Source organism: Neltuma alba, unplaced genomic scaffold (assembly GCF_004799145.2).
Source record: "Neltuma alba isolate B1F8T4 unplaced genomic scaffold, ASM479914v2 tig00013343_pilon, whole genome shotgun sequence".
NCBI classification, from domain to species: domain Eukaryota; kingdom Viridiplantae; phylum Streptophyta; class Magnoliopsida; order Fabales; family Fabaceae; genus Neltuma; species Neltuma alba.
This window is the reverse complement of record NW_021637613.1, coordinates 300,400-314,888: the sequence shown is the minus strand read 5'-3', so window position 1 is coordinate 314,888 and position 14,489 is coordinate 300,400. Positions and strand designations below refer to the sequence as shown.

Sequence of the window (14,489 nt, the reverse complement as noted above, 5' to 3'; positions counted from 1 at the left end):
GTAGGAGAGGTTATAGTGTTTTGCTTTAAATGTATAACTGTTGCAAGCTGTCTAGTCTCACACTCTCACTTGCAAATTGGCTTTCCCACACTTATTCACTTAAACACCTTCTTCAGGTAAAGGATGTTGACATGTAAATGGACTAACTAGTTATAGATATATGTATATATGTTGTAAATTGCATAGTCTCATTTGCAAAATAGATTCTCTCACACTTGTTCATATGAGAGGTAATAGTGTCATTTTCTTTGTAGAATTAATATCAGCTTGCCCCTTCGTAATGCAGTGAAGTTTCAAAAAGTTTTAAGAACTCTTTGAAATTAATTGTGTACTGCAGTCCTTAAACGAAATTTTGCCTAAACACGTTATGTATGTACTCCCTCCATTCCTTATTATAAGAGACAAATAACTAAATTACGTTGATCAAAAAAACAGTTAAAATTAGTTGAGCACAATTAATATGTAAAAAATATAATGGCTTTTCCAACAATGCCCCTATTAATAAGGAGAGAGAGTATGAAAGAGAATAATTAAATTATTAAAAGAAAAAGAAGTGGGAGGGAGAGAGAGTATGAGTTGGAGACAAAATAAATAGGGGTAAAATAGGACATCAATACAAAAAAATAAAGACAACTTTTAAGTGTTTCTTATATATGGAAACATGCCATAAGCATCAAATGTCTCTTATAATAAGAAACGGAGGGAGTATTATTCAGGTCGGTCTTATTATCTTGTATAATTATGATGAGTACTAATTTTGATCTCTAACATAAGAATTAATTAATTAATTTAAATAGATTAATAAAATTTTCATAACTAGTGAAGGAGGTCAAGCCCACCTAGCCTGTCAAGCAAATAGTTTGGCTAAATTTTTTCATGCTTTTTTTTTTTTAATTCCCGCCCAATATATTTTGATTTTGTCACGGGCTACATAGAGTAAGAAATCAAGTAAGGAATAAACAAACGTTATATTAGATGCATTAATGACTTCTGTGTTGTGTTGTGTTGTTTATCTTCTTTCTTTAGCATGAATTATTGTGTGAATTTAGTAAATGATGATGAATAAACAAACGTTGTCTTATATGCTTTGATTTTATTATTATTGATATAAATGGCACGTTTTAATATGTTTCCTCCAGTTAGAAATTAATTAAGAGATTTGTTCTGGCTACGAAATATAATCTAAATTCACGCGACATCACAGGTCAATACAGTCTTTTTCAAGCAATCCCCATTGTTTTTGTTTTGTTTTTTTGTTTTTTAAACCAGCAAAGCAATCCCCATTGTTGTACGTATCAAAGAGATTTACATGTATCGATTAAATGGGATATTTCAAAAAAGGCGGCACACATCTTTAATAACCAACTTAATCGACTAATTTTTCATTATATAGCTATTGTACTCATCTGATCATTAATCCAAGATCTGCTTAGGCACCGTTTGGATGCACTTGCAAATCATGGTTTGGAAGCCCAAACCATAATTTGCACAAAATGCTATCCAAACACCCCCTCAAAAACCAAAACCATGGTTTTGGCTCCAAAACCATGGTTTTGAAAAAAGCAAAAATTTTTTGCTTTTGGAGAAAAAAGGGAGAGTGTGAGAGCCTATAAGATATGTATCTTGTTATTTTTTTATAAACATTTTTTATAAACATATTTAATCTTATATTTTATAAATATATATACATATTAATTAATTATTAATTATATTATCTTATGTATTATTAATTATGTTAATAAAAAATATATTATTAACAATTTTATTCCTCTAAATTAAAATATATCATAAAATCTATTTTTTCTGTAATTATCATATTAACTTATTTCTTTTTTTTAGTAATTTGTATATATAAAAAGTGCTTCTGATAACAACTATCCAAACACTCTCACTTCTCAAAATCACTTTTTCATAAAATCTATTATTTCCAGAATCTATTCTCCAGAATCACTTTTCCAAACCACGGTTTGGTTTCATCCAAACACACCCTTAATCAATTTGATTAGATTAAAAAAGTTAGGTAAGTTGATTAATTATAAAAAATATGATTTTTTTAAAATACTATAATCATCTTTCTTAATATCCTTCATTGTCATTTCTCACTTGATCATAGTTGAGAAAGTATCAATAATAGTAGTTTAAAAAAAATCGATAAATATAAAAAATATATCTTATATTTTGATCAAAATCAACTTAATAATTAAATTTTATATTAAAGATAGGAGGAGTATTTAATACCGGATGGGGTACATATTTTGCTCTAAATTGCCTACCTACAAAGCTGACATTTCAAAGGGAAGGGGCTAAAGCTCTAACTGGGCGCACATACGCACACGGCAACATCTATCGCTTGTAAAATTAACCAGTTTTGCGATGGCGAGAGGATGGCTTGTAAAACAGGCATTCTGTCAAGTTATTAACACCGGCTTGCATGCGACTTCGCGAGACCGTAAGAGCTCGGCCTGAATGTCCACTGCAACTTTTGCTATGCTTTAATTCTCTGCATCCTTTTGCGATTGGGTTGAAGAAAAAAAATTGCACCTTTCGCAATGCCTAAGAAACATGGATTAATTGGTGACAGACGTGACTTTTTGTAAAATTAAGTGTAAGAGTTGTTTAGTATAATGTGACTTAAGTTTAATGAACTGACTAGATGATTAATAGAAGAATAAGACTAAATGTACGGTATAGCTTCTCCAAAACTCACATGTAATGTCCGCTGGGCATATTTTGCAAGTAATTATACTCCAAATTACCAAAAAGCAGAAAAGACAATCTCATACTACCTGATCTCTAATATAAAAGTTAGTTGACTAATTTGAGTATATTAAAAAAAAATTAGTTAAGTTAGTTGTTGTTTGTAATAAATAGGTGTTATTTTTCGTAAAATACTTTTGTTAGTTATATGTATTAGTTAGAATTACCACTTGATTAAATCTTTAACATGTACAATTATTATAAGGATTATTTTAAAAAAATTGATAAATATAAAAAATAAAATAGATTAAGATGTTATATTTAAAACCAAATTAAATATTAAATTAATTCTTATATTAATGAGGGAAATAGGACGAGTTACTCTCATTGAAAATTTAAGAAATCGAAACAGTGACGGCATCGGGGATGGTCTTCATTTTTAGAAATTTTTATTTTCTGTAATAACAGTGCTTAAAATAAACTCTGAATACAGTTGGCAAGAAATAAAAAATCGGGTACATACTTGGGACCCTCCCCAGAAATTCAAAACTAGGTTTACAGAAACAAACCTGCAGATAACTTGTGTTCCGGAAATAACTGGCCGTTGCTTCCCAAACCACAGACTCATCCTAGCTGTTACGATCGAGTCCAGGACCTTTCCATGGACCGATCACACACATGCATACATGCCTATCTTCTCCTTCACCTCTGTCTCTTTCTTTTCTGTATAAATTAATTATACGTGTGGATGTATAATTTATATTACACTAGCTTCCTTTTAGACATGAACTGGGGGTTCCCAGCAAAAAGGTTTTCGATGTGAGCCTCTATATCCTCAGGCTGGTACTTTATGTACTTCTCTGTTTGTCTCCCTGCGGTCAAATTCTGAGAAAACCTCCCCACAAACGCTCTGTACGCCGGAATGACCAGTCCCGCTATCGAAACCCTCAGCTCTGACTGAAGTTGTTCGTCGTTCACAATCCACGAGCTCTGCGTCTTTTGTATTTCATCGAACATGGCATTGAAACTTTTGAACCTCTCCTTCAGCAATGGCTTCTGCACTTTTCCGCTCACAGTCAACCCTTCAGGGTTCAGACAACGCAATATCTTACTCCATGATTCCCTTTGGTAGTTCTTATGTTGCGCCCTGAGATCCGATGACTTCTTCCGACACCATGTGTTCCCCAACAGTTGGTATATCTCCGACGACCCTTTGATCTTCTGCAGTATGTACCTCCCGTTGTTCATCATGAAGATGCAACCCAGTGACACGTCCTTGTACAGCTTCGCCTTCCCTTCCAGACTCGCGTCCAACAATTCCATCACCCTCATCACCTGATCCGCGAACGGCGACTCCTCCTTCCCTTCGCCTCGATCATTTTCCTGATGTTGGTGGTGTGATCCACTAGCCGAGGCAGCGCCCTGAAGCTTTGCGTGCTCCTTGAAAACCTGCTCTAAAGTGTCCTTGTACTCGCAAGCGTACGGGAGATAGTTCATGACGTAGCGAGTCAGTGGGTGAACCGCTCCGCCGGGAACCGCAGTTTTTCCCGCTTCCGCTTTGATTGAATTCTCCAGATCACAGAATATGCTTATCGCAGCCTCTCCGAGTCTGTTTCTCGCCGACGCCGTTTCGGCCTTGAGCTCACCCCCACGTTCATCCGTGAGTAGACGGTTCAACGCGGAAATCACCAACCCCAAGGTCTCGCACATGTCGAGGAATTTGAATAGCTTCTCGGCGGAGCGCTTCGTCATGGCCACTCCTTCGGCGAAATTGAGAAGCAGTATGACGACGCCGCGAGTTAGGTTGCTGTAGAGGCCCGCCCCTATCGATGGGTGCTCTTTGAACACAGATTCCACGAGCTTCAGTTCGCCGGGGAAGTAACTACAGGCGCATTCCTTGAAGGTTGTAATCCACGTCGGGATCTCTTTCTCTAATGATTCCCATGGCAGTTTCTGAATGTCGTCAATGCTGATTTTCTCGAACCCTAACTTATGCAGCCTCTCTTCGAATGCATTCCTCCTCGAAATAATATAGACTTGGCAACATTCGGATTCATATCCAGAGGATATCATCTCCCCGGCTATCCTGTTCAAGCTGGTTATGGTTTCCTCAGAATAACCCGGAAAATCAGAATGCTCAGAGTCCGGCGGTGCGGAACTGTCATGTTCTACCTGTTCCCCTTTCGGATCGTAACCACTCAACTCGTATTCGCCTTTATATTGATTTCGATATTCTTCCATGAGCATCCGGAACACCTCCTCCAAATACGACATGGCCCCCTGACGCATGACCCCGATACGGTTGGCCAACGAATCTCTTCGTTCGTTGATATGCTGCGAGGAACATTGAGATTGACTCAGCACCTTGGAGAGCTTTGTAATCCGGTTCACAGATTCCAGGAACGAAGAATCTTGCTCCGGAACCTCGCCCCATTTCGGCCTGCCTTCTCCCGCATCGTACGTGACGATATTTTCCTCAACGAGATCCAAGAACTTGTCAACGCAATCAGGGATCTCTGTGATATCTGCTTTCTGGTGCAGCATAGTCTCAACAATCCATGAATCGACGTCTGCCGAAAGCTTGCCGAGGGTGAGAGGACACTTGGAAACCTCATCTGTGGCCTCTCCCTCTGCAGCGGAATCTGCCTTGGCATGATCATCGTGTTTGGCAATGGCATCATCGGGATTTCCTGGTTCCGATGATGATGCATGATGAGGAGTGTCGCCGGCGTTGTTTTCCTCGTCTTTATCAGAATTTTCACTAAGCTTTTTCTCCATTATGGTTGTGGCAAATATGATTCGTCTCTCTGAAGAAAAACGAAAAGAAAGAGCGCTTCAAAATGACAAGCGCGAAGACGAAGGAGAATTATCCGTTCATTTTGTTCAATTCTCGCTGCTTTTTTATTTTCATTTTTTTTTAGGAAGCACTAGATTGAAACGGTCGTTGATCATTGATACGGTGCATTTGCGTGAGAAAACAAAGCGCGAAATACGGGACGATGGAATCGAACGGACAGAATCTTCTGCGGAGGCTCCAGCGAGAGACGATAATCTTTTCTTGTTTCAGAAGCGTTGACTGTTGACTTTCCCTACCAACTCATATTTTTTGCGGTTATTTACTCATTTGGAAGGGAAAATGTTGCTTTTTGCTTCCCACTATCTAAGATAGCGTTTTTTTCTTTCCTAAATAGAATAATTATAATTACATAATTGCCCTAGTGGTCAGCGGCGGTGCGTAATGCGCGCCACCCATGAATGGGTCCGGGTTATAACGATATAGTGTCGGTTCATACTCGAAACCCGACAATTTTTACTCACTCCGAATCATCATCATTGCCTTCAGATCCACTGGAAGAGGAAGGAAGCTGACCTCAGAGCGCTTTGAGCTGGAAAGGGTTGGTGATAGGGGATGAAGGAGAGAGACAGAGAGAAAATGAGGCATGGAGCTAGAAGGAGAAGATCGTTCCTGCAACCAGTTCTTTTATTATTTGCGATACTGGCTGGCTTCGGGCTCTTCATGCTTGCTCTTAGGCCGTTGGATCCTCCGATTCGCGTGGATGGATTTCCTGGAGATTCCGACCTCGAAGATTCGGATAGCTCGAGTTTAGATGGTGGTGGTAGAAAGCTGGGGAACAGTGGAGTAGCCCCATGTGCAACGGTGGAAGAGATGGGCAACGATTACAGAAGAAGTTTTTGGAGCGAAAGCCTGAGAGTGAGAACAATGATTGAAAACCATTTCGTTATGAATGGTACTCTTGCTTCCTTGTTTGCCTCTCTTCATGTTTTACCATTGGGTTTACCTCTTTCCATGTCGGTTATCTGCACAATAATTTTGGGTGGGATGAGATTATGAGACAATGATCTGTTTGACCAATAACAGTTAATTTTCAATTTTTTTTGAGAGATGTTGTATTGAATGTGAATAAGCTTTACCCAATCAATCAATCCATTGCTTGTCGGTGGCGGTGTCAGATTTTCTTCTCTTTAAAAGCGTGCCGAAGAAAGCTTGCGACATAACTACAGACATTAACTGGGATCATAGTTCTTTTGTTTTTTTGTTTTTTTTGTTTTTAAACTGGGGATCATCTACATTTTTTCCTCCATATTGTGCGTGGTGTATTCTCAAGTTCTCCTGATGCTTACAATTTCATTAGTAAATATTGTTCTGCTAGCAGCAGTGACATCCTTAGAATGAGCACCATTCGTAATTTGAGACAAATAATGGATATCTCTGTTACGTCCTGTTTCTTTACTTGTGATTTTTAGACGTTAGGTTCAACTTACGTATACATTCAACTGAGACTATTACTTTGTACTTGTGTCACTGTCTTTTTTATCCACTGGATAAGGTGATCAATACTAAATTCGACCACTGTATACCATTGTAGCTATTATTATAATTATAATGATAGGAATGCTTGCAAAGAGCAATTCTTAATTGAATAGTGATAAAGATTAATTATGTTTCAGGCGCTTCAAGAGTCAGGGATCTCCCCTCGGAGAAGTTCTGTGGTCATGGCTTTGTTCTGGGTAAAACTGCTGAGGCAGGTTTTGGGAATGAAATGTACAAGGTCTTAACTGCCGCAGCACTGAGTGTGATGTTAAACCGGTCCTTGATCATTGGCCAAACCAGGCATATTGGTTCTTTCTCAAGCCTTTCTTTTTCATTTGAGAAATAGCTTTTACTCCCGTTGACATCTGAATTTTTAATTTATAACAAACTGTTCCCTTTAGGGTATGCGTAATTCATTTACTATAACTCATGTGTTCTTTTTTAGCAGTATCTGGACTCTGGTCCCAGGTGCATTGAGCAATTTCAAATACCAATTTATGTTCATGCAGTTTCGCGACTTTTATCAGTTTAAATAGATTGTTTATGCCACTAGACGTGAGAACCGTGTGAGTCTGCCATTAATGGATTTGCGAAACTACTCCAGCCTTTTAAAATAACATATTGGAATCAACCGTCAATATGAATGATTGGTTTAGGTTTTTTTTTTATCATCATCTCATTACGACGTTTCTTGTTCCTTTCAGAGGTAAATATCCTTTTGGGGATTGCATTTCTTATTCCAACTTCACCTTTACCATGAATGAAATCAAGCATTTGTGGAGAAGCCATGGATGTGAAAGCAAATATGGAAGGCAACTGGTTATGAGGGTTGATGATTTTGAAAAACCTCGGGAAACTAATGTTCTGTGTAGCAATTGGAAGGAATGGGAGCAACCTATCATATGGTACATTAAATTTGTTTTTACTTATCAGTTGTGCAATTTTCAAGCATTATTGAAGAACAATCGGCCTTATTTTTGTATAGGTTTCAAGGAACTACAGATGCTGTAGCAGCTCAATTTTTCTTGAAGAATATACACTCTCAGATGAGAATGGCTGCTTTTGATTTGTTTGGTGATCCAAAAGTGCCAGAAACTCGCCCTAATGTATTTGGGGAGCTCATGAGAGTTCTCATATCCCCTACAAAAGAAGTGCAGGAAGCTGTCAATTGGGTTATTGATGGTAGAGAGGACCCTGATATCTCATTACATATGCGAATGCTTATGAATAGGTAATTTGAGTACTTACCTTCCCAATATCACTGAGCGGGCTATCATGCTTGATTGATGTCTGAGGTTTGTGGTGCCTCTTTGTTGACGTGGTCATAGTTGTGTTTCTTAATATGTTCTTGACTGTCTCAACTTCCAATAACAGCGGAAGAGCTTGACGTCAGCCTTAGGAAGAAGGAAAAAAAAAATACAAAATTTATTTGAAAGTTGCACCAGAGAATGAAATGAACAACATGATGTCCATGCAGGAAATATGTTTCTAAAATTTTATGTTGATTAAAAGCCTTATTTTGAACCTTTTTTCTTGTGGCCATCTATTCTAACCTGTCACTCTTAATGAATTAAATATGATACATATATTTGCAAAATGATCACAAATGTCATTTTTGCATCAATATTCATTAACCTATTTCTTCGGAAGTCCAGAGCTCCTTTAAATCTTTCGTTTGGACAATGTGAATTAATTGGATTAAAGAAAATGACTTGCTGCAAATTTGTAGACTTGATACAGTTCCTCTCTTGATATAGGCGTTACATGCTGCTCTAGTTTGGAAACAATAACACTCTTATTTACTTTAGGATAGGACTCTTTTTTGCTTCTCCTCTGTTGATGTCTTGCTTCCAAAATTAAAAGCCCGGGCACTCATTTTGTGTCAGTTTTGTAAGGGAGATATTGACAGAGGACATCTTTAGAAGGCCAACTTGGGTTCAAAGAAATTGAGCGTCCTTCTTGTTTCTTTGGAGATAATAGTTCGCTGTTTTACTTTGAAGGCGATTCCTTGTCAACAAACCAGATCCATATGTACTCTTTTCATATTCTTCAGAGTAATAGAATATACACTGGCAGAGCTGACATAATTGAACATCTCAACCTTCTCGTAGGATATTGCTTTAACTGAATGATGGTGGTTTTGTGGTCTCCTGGACAGGTCCGTAAGAGCTGTACAGGCGGCACTGCGCTGCATTAAAAAAGCCATAGAGAGTCAGAACCTTACATCAAGACCAAAGGTGGTTCTGGTGTCAGATACACCTTCTCTTGTTAAAAGTATGATGCCCAACATAAGCGAGTTTGCAGAGGTGAGTTTTCATTATTTTATTTGGCGTTATGTCATATGTAAATACCAGTGTGTGATGAAATTACTTCGCTTGACTTTCAAATCGGATTATGCCATCTTTTTTCATAATTTTTCTTGTAGTCTACTTCCCAAACATGATAAGCGATGCCACCGTCTATGAATGTGAAACTTGTGTGCACTTAACAATGGTACATGTGCTTTTCTCAGGTCCTACGATTTGATTATGAAAATTACAGAGGAGATGTATTTAAAGGAATGTCCCGTCTAGATTTTAGGGTGAAGGATTGGGGTCCTGCACCCAGATGGGTTGCTTTTGTGGATTTTTTCCTTGCATCTCGTGCAAGACATGCTGTTGTTTCTGGAGCTCACAGGCGTGTTGGGACTACCTATGCTCAGTTAATTGCTGCACTGGCCGCAGCATCCAATCTGGGTATACCTCCACTTCCTGATTCTTCCTACTTATGTTTAAGTACCAATACAGCTCCACAATATTGTTTTATCATTTTTAAACATACTGCTGAAGCATTTGAAAATGGTCTGCTCCAGGAAATAACTCTGCTAGCTCAAGCTTTTCATTTCTGAGCAGTTTTCAAAGTAACTTGTTAAGTGAGGGTCTAAAGAACCAAATTGGTTGGGGCCATGTATGGAACAGATACGCGGGGCCGTTGAGCTGTCATAACCAAACCCATCAATGCGCATTTACGCCACTTATCCCTCCAGCTTGGTGGGATGGCCTTTGGCAATCTCCCATTCCGCGGGATGTTAATCGTCTGGCTTCCTACGGCATGCAGGTGTCTGCTTTGGGCACAGTCGACAATGATTCTCTTCAGACTCACTGTAATTCAAGGAAATCTGTTGTGAAAACCGTCCCTATCAAACTCTAGTCTTTGCGAATCACAATTCATTGTATTCGTTTTCGAATGATCGTAATAATTAGTGCGATGGCGTTAGATATCTCTTCATGTTCTGCATTGAAGTTTTCTTAGTTCACTTCCTGCCAATTTTATTAAATACCAAGGGCATGGAAAAATATCATTTAAAAAAACAAGAATTAAAGCACTTTCCACTGGTGGATTCGTCAGAAGGGAAGGAGCCAGCTATGTAGTTATGTATACAGAGAACATGTTAGGACCTTTTTTTTTTTTTGGTTCATTATTATTTTGTACCTCTCAGATTTATGGAATTCAGTGAAGATGTGTATATTTGCTATTACAGTATTATTTAGCTTTTTGACTTGGACTTGTTAAATTTATACGAGTAGTTTTTTCATTCAGTTTAGTTTCATTGATATTTTTCTTGAATTTCTGGTGTTTCTTTCGCTTTCATTTTCGCAAATCACTCTTCATTTGTTATACTTTTTCATTAACCGCCTTTACTAGGCATGCGCATTTTTATGGCCTGATAAATTGGCGAACTTTACAGTTTACACGCTGGCCATATTAAATATTTAATTTATGTTATGATTTCTTTGGGAGTGTTTTTTTTCCAAAAAAAAAAAAAATCTGAGTATTCTTTCCAGGAAGGACTAGTTTCTGTGAGTTGCCTGCCTACCGCCTAGTATGACAAATTCACGTCCTTTTCTGTTATATCCTTAGAATCGCATCTCTGTCTGGCCATCTTGGAACATATCATGTTCCAAGTAAGCTTAGGTCATTGGCCAGGATGACCATAGTCCAAAACCCAAAATGCAGAAAATGATGGGACTCGCAAGGAATCCTCCCCACGGTCAAAGATGCTGTTTAGGATTTAGGACCACTTCTTAAATTGTCAAATCCCATGTCTATAGTTTTTTTCATGAGGGCTGTAAATTAAACTCCTGCCAATTATTACAATCTCAACAAATGAACATCAAATAAAATTCAAAATTTAAAGGATAACGCTAATTCAATTAAGAAAACGTAAAATTGATTAGACGTTTTATGCACTAACTTCTGATTGATCGTTTCGCTTAAAAACAAATATTTAATTTAATTCTTTACAAAAGTGCAATCAATCACGTTGAAAATTCCGTTGACGCCAGCTTCCTGCGTTGTTCCATGGCAAGGGCGCCGGTTGAAGTTCTCGCGCGAGCGCGCCAGACGCCTCCATTCTTTGTTTTTCATAATAGTAGAGCTCTTTCGCAGGGGACTACACAAACAAGAAACAATTGTTACTTCCGTTACTAATAGGAATTGTCGATCATGCATTCTTTCTCGTGTTTAGCGTGGCGGAGGCGAAGGACCCGCGAGAAGGAAAGTGATGGTGATAGGCAACGCAGTTCTGAACCGATCATACGCAGTGAAGAATTTCAGGTGATAGTTGCCCCTCATGCTTTCTCAGACTCAATCTCTTTCAATATTTTCTTGTGCCAAGAGTGGTCTGTTTTCCCATTCGTTCTTCCCTATTGTTTTGATCGCACTTGGTTATGCTGAGCCCGTTGTGATGTTGTATATAAGGTTTTCGACGAGCTATCATTTAATTTTTATTTTATTCCAAGACTCAATCAGTTCCGTCTCGTTCTTTCGAGCTGCTAGTATATAAAGAAAACAGAGAATATATGTGCTGTGGTATTTGGGTTATTTCCTCTATATGACAACACGTTCTTTTCTTTGCTCATGTCCTTCCGAACTGAGACTGTCACAAAATCCCTAAACCAACAAGAATGCTTCTTTCGAAACTAGTTATTTTTTAATAAGTTTGGCGTTTTGGGCTCAAGTACAGAGGCACTTAGCCGCGTGATCGAGCGTCTTAAGACTATTAAAGAGAATAAGACTAATGCGAGATAAGGATTTAGTATTCCATAATCCAGTTGAGTGAATGCTTATTTCTTATCCGTTTTTAAGTCCAGTGACTTCCTAATATCATCCCTCACTTAAAGGGGAAGTTCACGAATTGCCTGCTAAGGGAATGTAAATAAAATGAGTTGTCCTTTCTCTCTGCTTTGAATTTCATTTTAGCGAAAATGCGATGCAACATAGCATACAAGCAACTGGATTTGGCCCTGTTAAATTGTTCTGTTCCATACTCACATATAGTGATCGTGGTGGTTTGATTATGATACTTGTGCAGAGCTTAGGCTTCATGATGCAACGCTTGATCGGAATATTCACTATACAAGAGTTAAAATAGATTCTGATACTGCAAAGCGTTATATCATCTGTACAACAATCAAACCAGCCAGTCATATACACGGACTTAAAAATCATCCGACATATTATTGGATAAGGGTTGTCACGAAAAAACTGTGTGATTTTGAGCTTACAAGATTCGGGAACCTTAGGTTATGATTCTGTTATTGGAGCTTATTTCTGGACGCAAGGCCTTCGATAAACATTGTGGCCCGAGTGGATAACAATTCAATAATTTCTCAAAGATAGCTAATGCATGTGAATGATGTTAAGGGAAATAACTTGTTCGCTTATAACCAGAGCTTGGTTTGGTTATGTTTGTTTGCAGTCACGCCCCCTGATGAGAGACCAAAACAGAATCACCAGCATTGCAGATCCACTGCTGTAAGGTCAGTTCTTGGCAACAACTTTGAGGATGGTGCTTGAATTGGCGGCCATATGCATTCCATAAGACCCCTGCACCAGCCTGGTTCGAGTCATCTGGTGCTGGCTTGAAAATATAATATCTCGAGGGAACCACAAGGGGCAGAAGGCGGAGCAAGCTGCTGCAGAGACTGGGCAGTGGGTGGAATATGGAGACTAAGAAGAATACGCCAGGTAGTATCAAATTGATAATGAGGCAGCTGGTTTTAAGTGGATTAACATCCAACAATTGGTGAGTTGAAAGTTTACATTGCTAGCCACCTGCTGGAGTGATGAGGTGGGGTGTGGATAAATCGTGGTTAATGATTAAATCCTCATAATGCAGGCGAATAAAAATCACATATCTTCTTTAATGCATTCAATTTCTACTGATTTATTTGAAGAATTTGAAGTCATTATACCTCGTGTGTACTGTGTACATAATATTTCAATACCATTCAAGAGCTGTGACAGCATAGTTGATTTATATATATCTAATACGTAGAAGCAACACTAGTTGTATATAGATGAGAAATTGTGCTTTTATCTTAATTAGACTTTTTGTTGCGCGTACACCACATACGAGTATACTACTTTTCCAATTAAAAAAATGACCAGGTCAATTATTTAATGAAAAAAAAAATCCAAATACGCTGCTCCAGTTGTAAAAAAAATCTGAGATGTTAATCTCTTGATTGCGTTCAGTGGCCAGGACGTCGTCGCTTGCGTGCATTGAAAGGGCAACGAGCGGCGTACAAGATAAATTATGAGCGGCTGGATGGATACAAGGAGATAAAAAAAAAACAATGTTGGTTAACTTAATCTTGTTAGCTAAGCAAAGAAAAAGTATTATGCGTATTCCTACATTACGCGAATATCTCACCGTACCCGTTCTCAATAAACCAAAGGATCGCTTCTCACGTGGTGATCAATGAATCATGACCCCAGTGAGCCCAAACCACCCCACCTGTTTATTTACTATGACTTCGCAACTACGAAAAGTAAAGCATCGTTCTAATAACCCTGTGCTAACTTGTAGTCTGCCTATAAGAATAACAATATTTTATACTAGTATGTCATTTAATTCATGTAATGGCCAGACGTAATGTAATACTCCGTTTATAAATCTTAATGATAAGTATAGAGACGGATGGTGGGAGGGCCATTTGAGGCTTTTATAGTTCCAAAGCAAGGAGCAATTTAGGCCTCGTTTGGATTGCCATTTGCACATGGTAAAAGCACACAAAAAAGCGTAAAATTGAGATTTGTGGTTTATTGTGACTCAGGGCCTGTTTGGGTGACCCTCAAAACCATGATTTGGGAGGCAAAACCATGGTTTTGGTGAGATATCACCCAAACAGCATCAATTTTGGGCCAATAATCTGAAACCATGGTTTGGGCCAAAACCATAGTTTCAGGAGAATTGAATTCATTCTGCTTCTGGCTCAAATTGGAGAAATGATTGTGTCAGTCAGAGTAAATCTCAACAATAATATGACTTTAACATTTCTCAATTATTTTTTTATAAACATATTTAACCTTATATCTTATAAACATATATACACATATTAGTTATTTATTAATCACATTATCTTATGTATTATTAATTATGTTGGTAAAAAATATATTATTAACAATTTTATTC

General features: G+C 38.0%; 2 protein-coding genes across 2 annotated transcripts; one reads left to right on the top strand and one right to left on the bottom strand.

Moving 5' to 3' along the window:
• Positions 1-3,459: 3,459 nt before the first annotated feature.
• Positions 3,460-5,475, bottom strand: LOC114736551 (exocyst complex component EXO70B1-like). The gene has a single exon (XM_028924404.1). It carries the CDS (start codon positions 5,473-5,475, stop codon positions 3,460-3,462), a length of 2,016 nt encoding a protein of 671 aa, XP_028780237.1.
• A 534-nt stretch (positions 5,476-6,009) lies between these two features.
• LOC114736531 (uncharacterized) lies at positions 6,010-10,583 on the top strand. The gene is made up of 7 exons (XM_028924386.1): positions 6,010-6,446; positions 7,168-7,330; positions 7,735-7,935; positions 8,016-8,261; positions 9,189-9,336; positions 9,543-9,765; positions 9,882-10,583. Exons 1-7 carry the CDS (start codon positions 6,107-6,109, stop codon positions 10,217-10,219), a joined length of 1,659 nt encoding a protein of 552 aa, XP_028780219.1. The 5' UTR covers positions 6,010-6,106; the 3' UTR covers positions 10,220-10,583.
• The last annotated feature ends 3,906 nt before the right edge of the window (positions 10,584-14,489 follow it).